Source organism: Sinocyclocheilus grahami, unplaced genomic scaffold (assembly GCF_001515645.1).
Source record: "Sinocyclocheilus grahami isolate Dianchi unplaced genomic scaffold, SAMN03320097.WGS_v1.1 scaffold62.1, whole genome shotgun sequence".
NCBI lineage: Eukaryota > Metazoa > Chordata > Actinopteri > Cypriniformes > Cyprinidae > Sinocyclocheilus > Sinocyclocheilus grahami.
The window spans coordinates 2,221,023-2,235,758 of NW_015505241.1; the positions used below are offsets into that span (position 1 = coordinate 2,221,023).

At 34.4% G+C, this 14,736-nt stretch overlaps 1 protein-coding gene across 1 annotated transcript in view; it reads right to left on the reverse strand.

Annotated features, from left to right (window-relative positions):
• The window catches only part of LOC107584743 (IQ motif and SEC7 domain-containing protein 3-like), a 176,959-nt gene that overhangs the window by 7,115 nt on the left and 155,108 nt on the right, over positions 1 to 14,736 (reverse strand). The window contains exons 10-14 of the mRNA XM_016271460.1: positions 11,618 to 11,743; positions 10,143 to 10,242; positions 7,488 to 7,649; positions 3,908 to 4,000; positions 1,833 to 1,879 (exon numbers count right to left, since the gene is read on the reverse strand). Of these exons, the coding sequence (XP_016126946.1) occupies positions 1,833 to 1,879; positions 3,908 to 4,000; positions 7,488 to 7,649; positions 10,143 to 10,242; positions 11,618 to 11,743 (528 nt within the window). The remainder of the gene's footprint in view (positions 1 to 1,832; positions 1,880 to 3,907; positions 4,001 to 7,487; positions 7,650 to 10,142; positions 10,243 to 11,617; positions 11,744 to 14,736) is intronic.

The following is a 14,736-nucleotide window of genomic DNA, read 5'->3' on the forward strand; positions in this document are numbered from 1 at the left end:
ATCCCACTGAAGAGAGGTGATGATGCTGCATCAGATTAATGTTAGAGTTCACTGGGGCTTGTTCTTGTGGATGTCACAGTGGAAAATTTGAACGTCTGCTACCTGAGTCTGGGTTTGCAATTAAATAATCTATTTACTTAATGTTTCTTGTCTTCCCTTTTGAAAAACAAGTGCACTTAATTGTATTGAAGTACAATTTTTTAAATATAACAACAAAAAACATAATATAATTTTAAAAATCTGCAGATAATATAATATTAAAGAAATGAAAGGCCACTTAAGCATACTTTAAGAGGGTACACTTTCATGACGGTTTCTTAACATAAATAAAAAAAATGGAAATTTGTAATAATGTAAAATTAAAGTTATACTTTAAAGTACATTTGAAAAAAAAGTTTTAGTAATCTTTTGTCATGCTTTTCATTTCGAACACAATATAACTAATTACGAAATTATAAATAATGATACACTTAAGCCCTACTTAAAAGCCCCCAAAACATTCTACATTTAATTGCAGTAAATCTAAATTTAAACTGTAATATTTATATAATTGCAATTAACATGCAATTAAGAATATGAATACATTACATTCAGTTCAGACTGAAGTATTTTTTAAAGTATATTATTTGCATAATAAGTACTCATTTAAAAAAAAAATTCACAAGGGTTATTGAGAATATTTCATCATTGCACATTATTCCAAAGGAAAAACAATTTGTGTGTGTGTGTGTGTATATATATATAGAGAGAGCAAAAAAAATAGTTATGCTCTAAAACAACTTTGTGATGTCATGTTTCAAACATTTAAGTTTTCAAGTTTTTCATGTTTCATAAAAAATAAATGAATGCAAAAATGTCATATGATTTTAGTAGTACCACAGTAGTGTTTTAGATTATTCCTTAAGTTCATTCATCAAAAGTTTATTAACTTTTTCAAAGTTAATTTTAAAGTTGATATGGTGAGTGCAGCATGCATAAGTACATAGATTAACAATTATAGGAACTGCATTTCATATAATACAGCATGTAATTTATTATATCACTATGTATATTATAGAATAAGTATTTTTATTTTTATATTTTAATTTTAGTTAGTAAGTTGTGCTGTTGTTATTTGTATTATTATATTATTATTTTTATTTCTATTTAGCTTTAATTTTATTTTATTTCACTCATAGTTTTAGTCATTTTAGTACGTTTTTTTATTTAAATGTTTTCATGCAATATTTATATTTTGTTTTATTACAGGTTTATTTCAAATAACAAATTATTTTTAACCATTTTAATTTTAATCAGTAACAACTCATTTTATGCATACGTTCACACAAACAAAGAGTCATCTTTGTCAGATTATTGAGTTGTTTGCATAGCGTTTAAATTTGGACTTTAATTAAATATTCCCTTTCTAAGTACTACCAAAAATACGGAAAGCTTACATAACTTGAATTTCTTCTTTCTTCTATCCACTGACTGCTAAACTTTTTTTTTTCTGATCAAACGTGTATAAAAATATTTGTTTTGATAATTCTGTTAAAATTCTCCTCCACACTGCAGTGTTAATTTAACAAGAGGGGGCAACAGTGCGCAGATGAGTTTTACCTCCAGGGGGCTGCTGTCGACATTGGGTTTGGCGGCGATAACTTTTCGAATGACTTTAGGGGAAGTGGAAGGTCATCTGGTTGAGGACACTGTGTTTTCACTCTAGCAGGAACATATGGCTGTTGTAGCTTGTTAATTCCTGTTCACTAGTTCTGTGTGTCCTATAAGCTGTAAACTACTGATGGATGCTAGGGGTCTGTAGGGACTTACCTGCGAGAACACTGAGCTCTTACCTCTACAGCATTGTGTCCGCTCTGTGACGGGTTCATTTCCTGTTTGCCTGAGCAAAGAAAACAGTCCAAATCAGACTAAAGATTAAAGGATGGTTGAATATGCATTAAAATAATAATGATAATAATAATAAATAAGTTTTCATAGTTTTCAATTTGGGATGAAATGGAAGTATATTCATTCTATCCTCCATGCATATTTAATGATTTCCCCACTAGCTTATTGCGTTGCCAGCAGCCAACTATTGAGAGGCAAAATATTGAGAGACAAATATATAAAAAACATAGAGGTTGCTTTCCATTATTGGTTTTTATTTTTACTTTATTTATTTATTTATTTTTTTTATATTTATAGTTCTGTAGTTTTAGTGCTAGCTGATATAGGATATTTTTTTTAATATTACATAAAGCACATTTAAACCTCCCGATATCAGCTAATAACAGTTAAATATAAGAATTTAAGATTAAATGTAAGATTATTCTAAGAATTAAAATAGTGAGTTACTATTAAGAATGATTTTTTTATTTCTGCTTTTTATTATTTGTTATTATTATTATTATATATATATATATATATATATATATATATATATATACTATTTATACTATATTAAGCTATTTAAACGCGAAGGAAAGTGAGGAAAAGAGGGAAAATTCTAACGAACAATTGCTTTACTCCGAATTGCCGCTATTTGAAAGTGAAAGTAAAATGCGTACTCCGCTTTTACAAGCTAAGGTAAGCCAGGGAAAGAGGGAACGCCCCCGCGGTGATACCGGTGTTGTCACACATCGATGAACCGGTGGGAAAATTTCCTCACGTCACAACCCTAGTTACAATTTGAAAAAAGTTCAGCTTTTAAAAATGTTTCAGGACCCCTTTGTCCTTTTCCATTCCTTTTCATACCATCTCTCTTTAATGAATTCAATAATGCATACTGTATGTATGTGTCCTAAAAAAAAAAAAATGTCAAGCAACTTAACTTGAAACTGATACTGAACTTTTTCGATGATATTTTGACATTTGCTGTATAGTAGAGACCTGCGCCCGCCCGCTCCCGCAGAAATATATCTTATCTGGTCCCGCTCCCGCCCGCGATATTCATGTTTTGTCCCGCTCCCGCCCCGCAAAAGCCCGCATAAAAGTAATCTATATAGACTTTTTCAGTACATCGAAGAAATTTACATGAAATGGTTCTGTAACATCTCCTAAACTCCACAACATCCCAGCATAAACACTCCCGATAAAATATTTGTTATTTAGGCTAAGCATCAACATTCACAAACCACTGTTATTTTTAACAGAAAAGCAAGCATTGGCTGCTGCGTGCATGGTTTGGCATGGCAGAATGCGAGCAGCGCTTCCTTTATTATCACTAAAAGCTGACATCTCAGTTAATCTCTATCTCATAATAGATATAACACAATAAATGTTATAACACAATAAATGTATGCACAATGAATCTTTCACAGTGTCTACACTTCATGTGTTAAAATGAGAGGATTCGTGAGCATGCAATTTCAGCACTGTGGTGAGTAGATTGCAACTTAATCACCTCTGGTTGGCCATTGCATTCTGCGCCACTGGAGCTGATGTTTCACAGCCACTTTTTACTAAATCTAAATATACACCCCGTATTTTTTTATTCCATAGTAAGGGCAATTCATACAATACATTTAAACTGAGCTACTTTAATACCATCTCCAAACTTTCTACCACGACTCTGCTGTTCTTCGGCTGGTTCTTCCTGTATACGTTGATTGACAGATGTCTCGTCCAGTCAGTGGTGAGTAATCCCAAACCAATGGTGCTGTCTCAAACTATACCTACCTTTTCAGGTTGGTCTGAATTGTCGTTGTGTTTTCTGACTTGTTATAATGTTTTCTGAATTGTTGTTGTGTTTTCTGAATTGTTATTTTGTTTTTTAGACTTGCATTTGCGTTTGTAATTTGTTCTTTTGTTTTCAGAATTGTGATTTGTTCTGCACTTCTCGGTCACTGTACTAAACAGATGTTGAATGCAAAAATCGTATGAAATCCAGCAGATAAATGTGTGTCTGAGTGTATTTGTTGTAAAGTACCTGAAGGAGAACCTTGTCTTCCCCTCAGTTCAAGCTGAGTCCCGTTGTTTTTGATGCAGTGAGATTTGGCTCCCTGTTGTTTCTCCAACTCCCCTAAAAAGACAGTGAAAAGAGACCAGGAGAGCTTTAGGTCAATGCCACACACACACACACAAAACAGCTACACACATACAACAGCATGCTCACATCCTCTAAACCTTGAGTCGTCCGTCTCTAAACAGCAGAGCTCCAAATCACCATACTTACACTCAGGGCTTGATGATAATTGCCTGGCATTTCTAATCAGGCTACTCTCATCCAACAGAATTGTAAGAAAGCTCTGTCTCTACATTAGGACTCCTTAAGAGGAAATATGCCTTCTGACTTAATGAAGCCATAAGAAAGGACTAAGCCTTGATAAAAACCTTTGAGTGCACAAAGAATAGCTGACAACCAATCATCCGGATACTAAAGCACAGCATGCTACCTAATTAAACATATTTATTACAGTACTAAATTCAAGGATAATAGGAGGGAAAAATGTGTCCTCTTTTATTCCAGAGAATTGAAAAGGTATGCAGACAAGTGGAAATAAAATATAGCACATTTAATAATAAGGGTGTTTAATACACAAAAAATATTGATACTTCTGTTGATTTATTGAAAGAAAGAAACAAAAATATTTTCAACAAATTTTTCATGTAATGACAATGAAAACATCAAGTCAAAACCAATATAATTATGTCTTTAACACATAAATTCAGTGTGATTCATTTAAAAAAATAAGTAAAATTAATGCAATTATTCTTACTACTACTTTTACTTTTTTAATGATTTTAAATAGAATGTTGGTTTTCATGTTGATTCACGAGTTACACCATTTTTCATTGATAATATTAATAATAATAATGTTTAAAATAATGAAATAAAATATTTATACATCTAGTTTAAGTTGTTGAAATTGCATTTTAGGTAACACTTTATTTCCACTTTAGACATTCTATTAACAGTAAGTAACTTTGCAACTACATGTCAACTAGCAGTTAGTAGAGTATTAGTAGACTGTCTGCTCAATATCTTCTAACACTTTGTCAACTTATTCTACTAACCCTAAACCTACCCTAACAGTCTACTCTGAGAGTTAGTAGACATGTAGTTGCAAATTAATGAGAATTAGTTGACGTAGTTGACATGTAGTTACAAAGTTACTTACAGTTAGTAGAATGTCTAAAGTGGACTATCGAAATAAAGTGTAACCCATTTTTATGTTGGTTTAAATGTTAATGATTAAAAATGATTAATTATAATATAACCCATGCAATTGTAAACATTATTATTATTATTATTATATAGTTAGTGATGTCAAATACAAAAAAAAATTGTTATGGGGTTAAGTATTATCAAATATGGATAAACAAGATATTTTGGGCAATTTTGCTCCTCTATTCAATGGTTTTGTTCTTGAAATATTCTCCTGGAAACATCAGTTCATTTTTCTACATTTCTGTCATTTGGAAATAGTAAAACAGAGTATTAATCTACAGCAAACCCTCCAGAGCCCCTTCGAATAACAGGACAGCAGATTATCCGCTTCAATTCAACACTAATTAACTGCAAATGAGGATTGCCTTTATTTGCGATGCTGAAATAAAGACAAAGACATGAAATGCAAGCAAAAGTATCAATGCACAAAGGCATTTAGTCATGCTTGGATTGTAAAGAGAAGTTCCTTTATGTGGAAAACAAAAAATGTGGAGCTGTGTAGATGACAGCTCTCAGTTCACCAACAGCTGTATTCCTGAAAGAGAGTAAAGGTGCTTATCTCTCTTTTCCCCAGTGAAACTGCTGACACAGATATACATCCAGCACAAGACTTCCCATGGACCCTTGCTCTCTCTAGCACAGAATGTAATGAAAACCAACCGGCCTCAGCAGAAAACATGCTTTGATGTCCACTGGCACTCAGCCCTTTCTCTTTCTGTCTCTCTTTGTGTCTTTCTCCCTCATGGAAACCAAAAGACATTTCTCTGTTTCTGCTTCCATGTCTTTCCTTCTGAGTTCCTTCAGAGGATGTTTGAAAGCCTGACAGCACTGTGCAAACGAAACATTTCATTTATTATAGAACATCAAAACAGCTCAGTGAGAGTCCTAAAGGACAAACACACAGGGAAAGCAAACATATGCACACCATATTTACAAAAATGCAGAGTAAATAAACAGTAGAGCAGCTGAGAATATAGAAAGCAGATGATATTACACAGAAATTAACTGGTCCAATAAGCAGCCTTCACATTTGTAAATATTAATGAAATATTTATTTAAATACACTAACATTGAAAATGTTACAATGAAAGAGGTCTCTTATGCTCACCAATAAATAAAAAAATAAGAAATAATTTAATTATTAAATTTTTTTGTGGAAATCTTGATACATTTTCTTAAGGATTATTTAATGAATATACATTTCAGAAGAACAGCATTTATTTAAAACAATTAAAAAGTTTTTACTGTCACTTTAAATAAATTTAATGCATACTTGCTGAGTAAAAGTGTTATTTTATTTTATGTAAGATTACTGACCCCAAACAAATGCTAACAGAATTAAATATTATGTAACTGTATGTACAATTAATACTTTATTATGCATTATATGTTTAAATGACTAAAGATTTTCAGGTAAAAACTGATGTAATATTTAGTTCATACATTGAGTTGCATTTGAACTTGAAGCTTAATACTGCAGTGCTGTAATACTTAAACTTAATAACTTAATATTGTAAAATTGTAATTTTGTGCCATCAGCTTGTAACACTCCAAAGAGAAAGGAAAACTTGAAATCGCATCATTTGACCCCTTTAATGTCACAACACTAACAACTTTCTTGAAGCTCAAACCGTAGAGCATGGCACTAGCTTGGCCAAAATCATGGGTTTGATGCCCAGAGAATGCATAAACTGTATGTATTAAATACATTGCAAGCTGCTTTAGATAAAAGCATCTGTCAAATGTGTAAATGTTAATGTAAATTCTGCAGCAACGGCCTGGCAACCACCAACAACACACTAGCACACTAGCAACCACTTACGTTTTCTTCAAGAAGAAAAAAAAAAGTTGTATTAATCATAGGTGTCTCAGCATCTGTTTTAATACGGCTGCCAACAACTGGGTTACTTCTATTAACCCAGCAAATGGGCAGCATTATCCAGCGTTACCATGGAAACACTGTCCAATATTCAAGAGATGACTGCTGTTTCACATCATGAAGCAAGAAGAAAAAGAGTATATTTTCACTTGATTGCTTACTAGCTCAACTCAAAAGAGCCATCCACAAGTTCTCTATAGATATGGCTCAGGGTTTATGGCTCATATTTGTCAGTCAGATGATAGTTAATTATAACTAGTTATGGTTAATTATTCATATTTCCCCATGAGCTGATTCGCTACACCATCTGCTTAGAAAAGTAACGGCAGACTCCTCTTAACAAGCTGCATGTTTTGAGGTATCATACATGTCTGTCGCACAGATGAAAACATTAAAAAATAATACATTTGTATTCTCTTATATACAAACACTTTGTATTTTGACACACAGCCCACTCACATTCAATACGTATCTGTTCCATCTCTGACACCTCAGCGATGGACTCCTTCAGGTCCTCTATGAACTTGAGCAGCTCCTCTGCGCTCTGAGCACAGAAATTCAACACCTGCTTCTTATCAGAGCCCGAGCACGGAGACACAATAGTGATGGCATGAGGATAGTCTGAAACAAAAACAGAACAAAAAGAGACACAACAGAAACATGGCATTAGCAAAAATCAAGGTTTAGGTTGTTATTCACTGGCAATCTTCTTCTGAAGATGTGTTCACTTCCGGATTCAAAAATGCTTCATCAACGTCAATGCTGTCATAGCTGGGAAATTGGATGTTATAACCTAAGATGACATATTTTTGATGTATTGATGTGTATTGATGTGAATATGTGCCATCAGGGCTCTGTCACAAAACCATGAATTACACTAGACCGAAGTGACAGAACCCTGACAATATGAGTCATGTTATACTTGTTTGTGTGTATTTTTGTCCTACTTTGAAGCTTGACAGAGATGGTCACTATTAGAAACTGTCACAATGGAAATGTGTGATGATTCTTCAAAAATTTAAATTAGATGAGAGGGTCAGTGAATATTTTAACATTTTTTTAGGTGTTATCTATTCCTTAATCATCTGAGAGTCAATATAACTTTTTTTTTTTTCAAATATAAAGTTTTTTTGTTTTCTTTTGCAATTTTGATAACACGTAAAAAAAAGAATCACATGAATAAACATCTGTAATTACACATATGAACTCAATCTATATTATTCTTTAATGTGAAGTAAATCAGAATATTCAATGAGCGAAAATAATAATAATAATAATAATAATAATATGTCCTTGATTGACCTTGACTCATATTATTGTTTATTAGTATTATTATTTACATGGCCTGTGAAATTATTGTGAAATTGGCAAGATTTTAAAGAGACTGTATTACTTACAACAGGAGCTTCAAACACTACCTAAATTGTTATTTGGCTGTTACTGACCAGTAGCCCACACTGCCCAAGTGATGTTAGCTGAACAGCCATTTGATAAAAGATGCTAGAATGATGTTTTGTTAAACATCAAATAAGTTCTGACTGGGTTTGAAACTTTTTACAATGTTCCAGGTTAAAATAGACCTTTATAATGCATTCTAAACACCCTTATAACACCTTTATGACACAATATCTCATTTATTGCGGTATTTACATTTATAAACCTTACAAATTGTCATCACTAGAGTGACTGGCCACTCAGCAATCATTTAGTGTTGATTTTATTGTCAAATATGTTTGTTTATCTATTGATGTGTGTGTGTGTGTGTGTGTGTGTGTGTGTGTGTGTGTAAAAGTGAAAGAGTGGGAGGAAAAGAGAAATGCTTGTGGCCACCTTAATTGGAAAATGAGAGGCTCCCTGTGATATTCATTTATCATGTGGTTTTATTTTTGTTGGAAGGAAATCAGTGAAGTGGTTGTTTAAAAGGCACATAATTGTCTGGATCTTGTATTACGTTTTTCTTCACTACATAGTAGGTTATCTACACTACCCTTTAAAGCTATATAAACTGAAAAAAAAAAGTTTCTAAACTGAATTTTGCAGTCCATTTTCTCTGTATCTGTTTATAGTTTTAGTGAAACCCAAATCCAAATGCTGTGGGAAATGCTTATATATTTCAGGTTTTTATGATACATTTTTTAGACTAATTGGAAAATGTGCAAAGGCAAATTTGTGCAAAATTATATTATGTTGCTTCTTGCACATTTCACGATACTTTCAAAGTGAAATGTTCAGTGAGTGCCGCTAAAATTGTAAAACATCTCTATTTCCTTCCAAGTAAAGCCAAAATTTCCCAGAAATAATTTGGAGCCAGAATCTGCGCTGTAATGATTGTGAGGTGTACGGAGCCACGGAATCAAAATCCCACCCAAACTCCCGCAAACTCAATCACAAGCACACAATTATGATGCCATACCACGTTTTTAAAGCATCAAATAAACTAACTAAAAGCAAACTTATTAAAAAAAAGAACACTTGAGCATACATCAGCCTGATAAGAACTATGTAAAATGAGAGAAACCATCTCTGGAAAAAAAATTATATTTGAATATAGATTTAGATTTTTTAGTTTTGGCTCATGTCCAATTCGTTTACATGGAGAGGGTGGGGTTTATAACCTACACTGCAGCCAGCCACCAGGGGGTGATCAATATGTTTTGGCTTCACTTTTCTGGGGTGCATTTTCCAAAAGCAACTATGGTTGCAAGTTCTGTCGTTACCAATGGAGTTCAATGGAACAAGTTAGCTAACGATGCTTTTGGGAAACGCTTGCCACTTGGTGGCAATGTTTATGCTGGTTGCTGTACATATCAAAACAGTTTGGAAATTAAATGTCAGGTGAAAATCAATACATATGTAGTTGATTATGTGTTGCAAACTTCAACTATGGTAAAAGTGTTTTGGGGTCATAAGATAGTATTGTGCAAGCAACTGCATGAAAATAAGTCCTCATCAATCAATAATCAATGTTTTGTTTACTGCTGCTAGTATTCATTTTAGCTATAAACTGCAGTGAATTGTATGTATAGGTATGTTTTTGTACAAATATAACTAAAATAAAGGTAGATTTTCAAATGACCCCAGGTTGGATTTACCACAAAAATGGTATGATCTTACATTCGTTTTCAAACAGGTGGAACTGCATGCCCAGTAGCCCCATGGCCTTGCAAAAGGTGTAGGCAGCTGAACTCTTCTTCTTTGGACACAATTTCAAAATCTGTGAAGGAAAGAAATGAAAATGCTAATTAGATTCACTGTCACTGACTAGAGCAAAAGAGTAAAAATAGTAAACACGAGCTCTGATCCAAATCCTAATGAACTGCCTAGCTACCATAGTTACTTCTAAGGCAGCTTACTAACTACAATGGTGCCTTATACATGATTCGGGAGGCTCTACATCGCCACACAACTAGCACTCCTCAAGTCAAACAATTAGGAGAGTTTTATATTAGCATGCTGCTAAGCTAGTTAAAATTACAGTTTTCAATACACTTTAACTCTACTTCCTTGCATTCAAATTGCAATTGTCCATCCTTTTTGCTATATTGAATTCAATCCAGGAATTGAATTCTCAACAGACATTTTCAATTCAATTTTGAATGACACTTACTGTAACCATGCTATCTGTCAGTGTTAGATTGTAAGTGCTTGAGTATACGTGAGAAAAAGAAGGCCACACAGATTAGTGTAGTGTTGAGAGTCTACTTACCAGACTCCCTACTGGTTTACTCAAAATACTACAATATTGAAACTATGTTTCATTCTTCCACAAATCTATGGGAAGCGGGAGACCCTCGTGAAGAAGAATAATCACTGAGCCAACTCATATCTGAACACAATTAATGCCAAAAACTCTCTGAACGAAGTTAGAAAAGCAGTTATGAGAATCGATATTGCCACAAAAACGTAATAATGTGTAATTGCCTGATATTGACTGGATATTTGGATTTTATATATCTCCTTTCATTTCTCAGTTTTCCATTTCATATACAATGTGAAAAGAGTGCTTCATTTCGCAAATGTCATTTGTATTTTTGAAATAGCCTGATTTCACCCAGTTTCACCTATAATTGTAATGGGAAAAGTACGTATTGTGGTTTTCCCTTCCCTTTTTTATGGCCAGATTAACATGAGCTCTTGCAATTATGAGAATAGTTTAATACATTGCGGTGATAGCCTTTCAGTCAGCCTAATGCTCTCCATTAATTATAACAGACATTTAATCTTTGATTAATTTCAAGCGCTGTACTTTGTGGCTTTGACCAAATTATTCGAGCAGTTGTGGGAGAGAGGACTTCATTAGATTTGCTTTCACATAATGGGGACCAACTCTGTAATGCAAAGAGCATGGAAATGGAAGACCAAGTTGAGCGTATTATTCTTTGCATATGGAAGATGTTCACTGTGCATAGTATATGTAAGAACAGTACGGCAGTCAGATATTGGATATTTTTCCATAGATTTCTTGGTTTATGTTATGATTTTTTTATGCCCCTTACTTACATCTGAATGGGTCATCTTTCGTGATTAACAACAATCAATATCAATAAAGGAGAAGAAAATAAAATCGGCATAATGAAACTTGGAGTTACCACAAGTAGGTCGTTGAAGAGGAAGACCTCTCTCTGGTGAGCAGCTTGCTTCTGGGATTTGTTGATGTCAGTCACTTCAAACAGTCGACTGCAGCACACCAGTCTCCTGTGAGGCACTGACAGAACCTGAGGGTGGACACATATAAAATTACTTCTCTAAAAGATACATCTTGAGTGACGTTTCTTCATTTGTTATATCAAATTACATTTAAAACAGTGGTTAAAACTTTTGTCCAACACAATATTCAAAGAAGAATGCTGAAATATTAAATTAACCATGATTCATTGTAACTGGTATGATTCATTGGCCCCCAAGGGTTCCCAAGCCCCCTAATTGAGAAGCACTGATTTAAAATAATGCTGATATTTGTTCCTCATGCTTACAGCACACAGCAACTTCAGAAAATTTCATGAACATTCATAGTGCATGTTTTCTTTAGTTAATTTTAGCAAACATATTAGCTGTGTTCCAAAAGCTAGTGAGCTGCATTGCTGTCTCTCGCTACATGACGATGTCTAAAGCCTGATGCGATTTCAATTTTTCCTTTCTCTTTGGAGTGTTACAAGCTCTTGGTGAATAAAGAAGATCTGTAAAGTTGCAAAGACTAAAGTCTCAAATCCAAAGAGATATTCTTTATAAAAGTTAAGAGTCAGCCACACCTACCTAAACGGCTCGTTCTAACACGCCCCCACATATCTACATCACTATGTGGGAAGATTTGCATAACGCCGCCCAAATGTTCATGCAAAGAAAGAAGGCGTCACTTTTATTCTCGCTGTAGTATTGTTGCCGCCGCCGCCGCCATGTTGTGGATATGCTCTGTGTTTCATTGTGAAAGCGAAACTACTTTGTTTGGCCTTCCAAAAGAGGACGATATCAGCTTTGTCATGCCTAGTGCTGATCCGCGCTGGTCGCTGAGGAAAAACATCAACTTCGCACTGTCAATCGCCAGATCGGCTTTCACCGTGGACGAAGCAGAGTCCAGCCCGGGGTCGTCACATGTGGTTGCCGCAGGCCTCCTTTGTCGAATCCGTCGGGCGCCGCTCGCTTTTGTCATTTCTCTGATCAGAAATGCAGACATGGTTTTATGTTTACGCAGTGCAATACGCAACGCAAAGCGTAAAAACACAGTATAAGTCATTGCAATCAGTACTTATGTCCCCACTGAATGCAACAAATACCTCGTTTGTAATGGGTTTTATTGGTTTTGTCTCGTCGCCCTGGGACACATGGAAACCATAGACTGTATGATGGAAACACAGTATGGTAAGGGGCGTAACATTTCTGTCACATGCTTGAGGTATTCAGCCAATCACAACACACTGGATAGCTGGCCAATCAGAGCACACCTCGCTTTTTCAGACCGATGAGCTTTGTAAAAATCGACGCGTTTCAGAAAGGCGGGGCATAGAGGAGAAACAATAACGTACAGAATGTGGAAAATAATGTGTTTTTTTAACCTTAAACCGCATAAACACATTGCATTACACCAAATACACAAAATAATGTTCTTTTAGCAGCATCATATGACCCCTTTAAAAAGAAAAGAAATAAACTTGTCAAGTTAGCAATGCTTAGAACTCTGTGTGTGCATGAGACGTCTGCACGTTCACTTGATTTTTTACTTATAAAAGTGGAAACAACATTATTTGAAATTATTCGAAATATTTATTTTATTTGTGTACATTCACAATTAAAACAAAACATTGTGCTTTTGTAAAATAAAGGAAACAAACAGGATGCCGCTTTCTCAAGTTCTTTGTGGAGCGTCACATAAATGAACCGAAACTTTGCGTATTGTCACAATTCGGCTACTGCTACTGTGGGGGAACGAGGAATCGAGGACACGTCGGAGTAGATCAACATGGAATCATCTTTATTTAGCTAAACAAGGGAACACAGGAGCAAGACACACATGTAGCAGGGAGAACAGATGTTTAACAGCGGACAAAAAAACTTAGAATGGGAATCACTATAAATGCACAGGACTTGACGAGGGGAAGATGAGACACACCTGGGATCAATGGAAATTAAACATAGGAAACACCTGGGATGAAAGAACTGAATACGCGAGAGGCAGAAACTGGGTCACAGAGCAAAACATACACAAAACACGGAACAGAGTCTGACACATATAGGTTACTACTTGTTGCACAGTTTTTTTTTTCATTTTGTTAATTTATTAATTATTTAAGTAAAAATATATTTCGCATATAGACCTATTTATTCATTTTATATATAGCTTTATTATGTTTTTCTCTGTTCACAGAAGCGCTGCAGGTGCGTGACGTGACCAAATCCTCATGGTCTGTTGCTTATGCTACTTTTTGTGCATGTAAAATTAAGCCCTGGAAAACAAATTTTGGTATTTTAATGGGTCAAAGCCATGTATCAATTCTAATTTAATTTATTTCTAATTTAACATAATCTTGATGGTTAAGAGTTAGGCCTCATAATCCCCTAATGAGTGTCGGTTGTCAGTTAGGAGAAATAACCAAAATGAACATCCCTATTTTCAATACAGTCTAATAAAATTTAATCAGAAAAAAAAATTATATAACAACACCTGCTTATGAATATCCTATTCAAGTAGCCTAGTACAAAAAACAAACAAACAAACAAAAAAAACACTCATGACACTTGTTCAAAAATGTATTTTATGTATACAATTTAATAATAGCATATATAATAAAGTTTTGTTTCAAAGGGATGAGGAACAGATATATAGGTGCAATAAGTTAAATTATGTATGGAAACAGCTCAAGGGCATTTTTTTGTGTGCGATACAACAAAGCCTATGTGACAATATTTTTTTTTTTTTTTAGGGATGACATCATTACACACACCATTTTATTGGTAAAAGGCCAGTTGGATGGAGACAGCAAATTTCGCAAAGTTTTTTTTTTACACTTATTCTATTTGTCGATAACAAAGCACAAAAACTGGAAGGAAACTTGGCTAATATCAGAATCAGCAGGTATCCACATTTGCCCTTCTGCAAACTTGTGTGATGTGACCTGCAAAAACCCCAACAGCAGCAAAGCCAGAAAAGCCCAACCAGGCAGAGGTTGGAAGAAGAACAGAGAGGTGATGAATGAGATGTGAGGGGAAAAGAGAG